Here is a 6,000-nt window from a genome sequence, read left to right as displayed (position 1 = left end):
GTGGGTGGATATTTTAATATATTTTCGGTAAATATGACGTCATCTTAAGGTAAGTAAGAGTCTTTAACGTCAAAATCTGCATGAGGAGTCAGGCTATGTCTCCATTAGGTACAAATAATGTGACGCAAGACGTGTATCCGTTTCATGTTGAAATACCTCGTACGTCTTCGAGAAGCAACTTAAGACAGAAGTGATCCTGGGCGCATTAATATCAGCACACAACTCTAACGTGTATGAAATCGTTTTTCCAGTATGGTCGCAGAGGAAAATTATTTTGGTGAGAAACTTATGTTAAACATTATACTCTGGGATCTCACCAGAGACTGGCACTAAAGTTTTACCATTCCTGTGTGCCATGGTGGGCATTTAGTGTTTGTGTCCACCAGTGTCCTTTGTTCAGAGTATCAGTACCTACTGATATTCCCCTAAGTCTCATGATAACGGTTGAATATTGTATTTCCTTTCTTATAACTATTACCTCAGCTGTGGAATCCTTTTAACATAATTATTTCTAGTTGTTCTTAAGCTATGCTGATTTTTCCCGTAGTGCCAAAGACGAATATAGTTAACAACACTCAACTAGAACTATGATTCTCTGTGGTCTGCTGTACTTTTAAATGGTAAAGATTTAATTTAGTATGTTTGGGCATCTCCGTGCTTTTAATGGCCGGTTTGACTGTACTTGTTACCAAATCCATGGATAATTATGGTTTTCTTTATTTTTTTACGATGAAATGTGGAAATGAAGTTTTTATTTAGTAGAACAATAATTTAATAAAAACGTTCTGCTATTATCCCTCTTAAAATAATTAAACCTCACACTTCCAAAACTCTTCGCCCTCGACCTCTCACCAATCAAGAAGAAGCGCCTTGGGCTGCAGTATCAGGTAAATTGGAGACCTGTACAATTGCACGCCGCGCCATCTGGACGCTATGTTCACAACTAAGGTTGCCCGACGCCATACTGACACGTACGTTTCGTGGCCGTTTAGCGCAATAAATGTTGTTCCTTCAACGTTGAAAGTAGTCACTTCGCAAGTGGCACCATCTACTTACCTGCCAAATGACCGCAATCCACGTTGCCCTTCTGCGTGCAACCCTTTTTATGACGATCAGTGTATGATTTAGGATCAGTGTATGACTTACCACTAACAGCATTGTGCTATGATATTGAAACCTAGCAGAATGTGTTTCTAAATGTGAAACAGTAATTACCTTGTACTTGGTTTACATTGTAGAACAAGGAGTAAGTGTAATTTTAAGATTAAAGGAAATAGGGAGATAATGAAGAATGGGAATGTATAGCGAAGTAATTCAAAATGAGGAATAAAATAATGGTCCTGCGCCATGTGTTCAAATATAGTTCTTTTCTAAACGCAATTGCTGACTTACAAGTTAATGATATTGTTTGTTTATGAGTAAGAATAAGATTCGCTAATTCTACTGAAAGTACTCATCAGGGACTGTCTTATTTCTGAAGATGTCACCCATGAAGCTTGCAGATGCTTTCGGAATCCTTGCAAGATCAGTGCTGTTGAAGTCTACCCTGTAAATTCCGAAGCGTAACCTGAAAGAAAAAGAAAGGAAACAGTTTTACTTCACTGCTTACAGCAAGCTGTGGTCAAAGAAAAATTAAAAAAAAAAACGGGCTGTGTCAAACAGCAGACTAAGAAAATAATAGTCGCACATCAACTATAAGTGTGAAATATATATCCCGACGGTTGTTGAAACATTCTGATTTATTGCAGCTGCTTGATTCGAAAAATTTCTTTTCACTCTCTTTCATGTTGAAGTTCGCTGTAAGTACACTCAAAGAAAGAAGAAAGTCGCACCACGAAGAAATTATCAGAATGGGAATGAAATCAGTAGATGTGATGGACATGTACAGACAAATTATTACAATTTCAGAGCAATTGGTTGATGTTTCATCCAAGTGAAAGAGCTTGAGATCTGAGAAAGTCAATAACGGGTTGGTCCACCTCTGGCCATTATGCATGCAGTTATTCGGCATGATATTTATTGACAGAGTCAGTGGATGTCCTTCTGAGGGATATAATGCCAAAATCTGTCCAACTGGCGAGTTAGAACCTCAAAATCGAGGTCTCGTTTTAAGGCCCTGTCCATAATGCTCCAAACGTTCTGAATTGGAAAGAGATCCGGCGACCTTCCTGGCCAAGGTAGGATTTAGTATGCCGTAGCCGTAGAAACTCTCCTTCGTTGATCCATTATGGATCGTGGGACGACGGCTGGCATGAAATTCTTGATGCAATAATTCACCAGCAGCCGTATGTACTGTAGAAATTTATTTTATTTTATGAACTTCTATGTGCTACCAGTTTCGGCATTACATTGATGCCATCTTCAGGCCCCACTCGTCATAGTCGTAAAACCGCTACACACGGAAAGTGCCAAAGAACTGGTTTGTCACCTGGCCACCAAGAGCTGTTACAGGAGATTGATTCACGGATCCAGTTATTTGGCTCCTTCCGTGCATAGCGGTTTTACGACTATGACGAGTGGGGCCTTAAGATGGCATCAAAGTAATGCCGAAACTTGTAGCACATAGAAGTTCATAAAATAAAATAAATTTCAATAAAATAAATTTCTACAATACATACGGCTGTTGGTAAATTAGTGCATCAAGAAGCCGATGAAACTGTCGCCTTTGGCGGGCGATTATAATCTTTTACATTCCAATTTCAGGATGGCTTGCCGTGAAGGGCAACAAAACGGAGAGAGCAGAATATCGTTGGCGTACCGCTCAAATGTAATGGTGCCGTGTATCAAAACCAAAGAAATGGCACCGGAGAACGTCACTCACGGCTGTCGAACCATTTGGCGGATGGCAGTAGGGTTCGCACCCCGCTGTCCGTAGCGTCTCGAGGAACGTCTTCGCTGGTTGTCGGGGCTCATTTCGATGCGGGGCTCATAACTGACCACAGTTCTGTTCCAGTCAATGAGATACCAGGCCGAAGACTTAAAACTGGAGTCGATATTCGGGATTCAGTGTTAGATTCAAAATATAACAGAGTTTTGGAGCACTTAAGATCAAATAAGGTAGAAGAGATAGACAACATTCCGTCGGAATTTATGAAATCACTGTGGGAAACGATAACACTGGTATGTACTGGCAATATATCAACAGATTTTCGGAGAAGCGCAAGCCACACAATTCCGAAACTAGCAAAAGCCGACAAATGGGAGAAATATCACACAATCAGCTTCACAAGTCATACATCGAAACTGCCGACACGAATTGTTAATATAGAAAAAGAGAAAGATAAGTGAGGATCTATTGCATGAACTATAGTTTGGCTTGAGAATAGGTAAAACCATCAGAGAGGCTGTTCTGGCTCGTCCTGGAAAAAGCGATCTACAATGTAAAATAGAGCAAGATTTAGTGAAATTCTGAGGAAAATTCGGATAAGCAGTAGGGAGAGACGGGTAATATACAATATGGAAATATTATTATAAGAAATAATGAGACAGGAAGAGCAAGAACGATGTCCTGGCACTAAAATGGTGTAAGACGTGATGTAGCCTTTCACCCCTACTGTTCATACATCGAGAAAGCAATGACGGCAATAAAAGAAAAGTTTAAGAGTGGGATTAAAATTCAAGGTGAAAGGATATCAGTGATGAATTTGACTGATAACATTCCTATCCTTAGTGAAAATGTAGAAGAGCTGCAGTATCTGTTCAACGGAATGCACGGTCTAATTAAGTAAGTAATGTCGCTCCTTGTCGTGTCTCAGAAAAGAGTTCAGTTTAGAAGTGAAGAACGTAACGGTTATTAGGAAAAAAAGTATGAGAAAAACAACAAATATTCAACTTACTCGTATCCAGAAGCCCATTCCAGATTGTCCATAATGCTCCACGCCATGTAACCAAGTACGTTGACACCGTCTTCATTAATAGCTTTCAACAGTTCGGCCAAATAACTCTGTAACGGAGAGAGGGTAGTGCAGAGTCGCACGCAGATACCACAAATGAAGCATCTTCTTATCACTAGCGTGTTATCGGATGAGCATAACAATGCTCATTATTTTTGCCCTTGTAAGCAAACAGTGTGTTTTTTGTAACAGTCTATCAGTTTATAATAAACCTTGAACTAATTTATTAATTTTAAAAAGCTTTCGTTCTATTAATCCACAAAGAACTGTAACGCTACAGAGATAAAAGCATATTTTGCTAATAATCAGCAGCATGACCACAAAATTGAGACACACAAATGACATATTTGTAAGGAAAACTTCAGTTCTTTAATTTAACGATGAATGCATCAAACAAAAAGAAGGAGCCATATTATTTAAATTGATATTGTTCGCGAACCAATTACTTTTCGAAGATTCTCTCTAGAATTACCTTTAATTTAGCACTAATATTTAACATTCGATATTTTCATGTCCTAAGAAACTGAAGTACGACGTTCGTTATTATACAGAATGTAGCTGAAACTTCTAAAAGCACGGACTGAGTAAAACAGGACTTTATTAAATTAACAGCGAGAGCCCACCTCTTACTCGTCACATATAAATACATCGAAAAGTATAGTCACACAAACGATGACCACGGTATAGAACAAAAAACTGCAAACGCAAGACGGAAGTTGTGTTGCCACAGAGAACTATTTGATTTAAATCAAATTTTTTGTAATGTTGGTCCAGATTATCCAAATATATAAATTAAGTAACAAAAAAAATGGTTCAAATGGCTCTGAGCACTATGGGACTCAACTGCTGTGGTCATTAGTCCCCTAGAACTTAGAACTAGTTAAACCTAACTAACCTAAGGACATCACAAACATCCATGCCCGAGGCAGGATTCGAACCTGCGACCGTAGCAGTCGCACGGTTCCGGACTGCGCGCCTAGAACCGCGAGACCACCGCGGCCGGCAATTAAGTAACATGTTCAGCTAATCTGTAGAGTACTTTTGTTTATACATTTTTCAGTAATACTGTAGTATGTTTGACGATAAAACATGTGAACTTCAGCACAAAATCGTAATTTGTTTGCTGCTAACCATCAACGGAGTGTCATCAAGAATTTGGTCCCACATCAATTTCAACAGGTGTAGCTCAATTCACAGGACGCTGCACATCTCATGAACGTAATTCACAGGCCAAAGTTCTGTTACATCTCCATACAGTCGGTCAAACTGTCCTTTGTAGGACTAACTTCGAATCTGAAAATGATCTGTTCATCAGGAAAAAGACAGTATTTAAAATCAGAGATAAAGTGAGTGATCCAGTTGGTGTTTTCTTTCATGTTTCCAACAATGGTCACAATGGTCCTAAAGTCTTTTACATTAATTTATGTTACAGAAATTATTAGAAATTACTTTGCATGTTGTTGTAAATAGTGAGACGAACAGTTTGTAAAGAGGCGTTAAAGCTAGCGACAAGTAACAAAACGAATGAACGTTATTTGGAATACCAGAGAATAAATTTTGAAAGATTTAAATAGATCGGTGGAAACGATGTGAATGTAGTGCAGATAAACGTGAGCTGCGTCAAAATTCTCTGTTCAGTACTAGATAATATGAGCCTTCCGTGAAAATTTTGCTTTTGTAAAATAACCATACTGTATGAATTTAGATGTGTGTGATGAAGATATAAATGGAAGTGTTATGTTATTCTGACTGAGACAATGAAAGCGTATTTGGTGTGTAACGCAATGGAAATAGGTAGAGTTTATTACAAATCTGTTACAGTTGCAGCAAAAATATTTTGGCCACTAGTTCAACTGGTTCAGTCTCTCGCCTGACATACTGATCCTCCACTGAAAGTGCTTGATTTAATGACAGCATCTAAATTAAACAATACAAGCGTCACACAAGAAAGTAGATAAAGGTCAAAATATACGTATGCTCACTGTAGAAGTTAGACTCAAACAACAAAATGAACTGACTGGAACAGTGAAGACAGAGACGTCGTGTTACCTCAAAAGAAGATAAATTTAACGTATTATTTTAGTGTATTGCTGAGATCAACAGCACA

The 6,000-nt window shown here is 38.5% G+C and overlaps 1 protein-coding gene across 1 annotated transcript in view; it reads right to left on the bottom strand.

Annotated features, from left to right (window-relative positions):
* Positions 1–1,440: 1,440 nt before the first annotated feature.
* Positions 1,441–6,000, bottom strand: part of LOC126413015 (myrosinase 1-like) — an 87,174-nt gene continuing 82,614 nt past the window's right edge. The window contains exons 10-11 of the mRNA XM_050082908.1: positions 3,837–3,943; positions 1,441–1,567 (exon numbers count right to left, since the gene is read on the bottom strand). Of these exons, the coding sequence (XP_049938865.1) occupies positions 1,441–1,567; positions 3,837–3,943 (234 nt within the window). The remainder of the gene's footprint in view (positions 1,568–3,836; positions 3,944–6,000) is intronic.

The sequence above is a fragment of the Schistocerca serialis genome, chromosome 7 (genome assembly GCF_023864345.2).
Source record: "Schistocerca serialis cubense isolate TAMUIC-IGC-003099 chromosome 7, iqSchSeri2.2, whole genome shotgun sequence".
In the NCBI taxonomy this organism is placed as follows: Eukaryota; Metazoa; Arthropoda; class Insecta; order Orthoptera; family Acrididae; genus Schistocerca; species Schistocerca serialis.
Note: the sequence above shows the minus strand (reverse complement) of the source record. Positions and strands in the feature narration are given on the sequence as shown.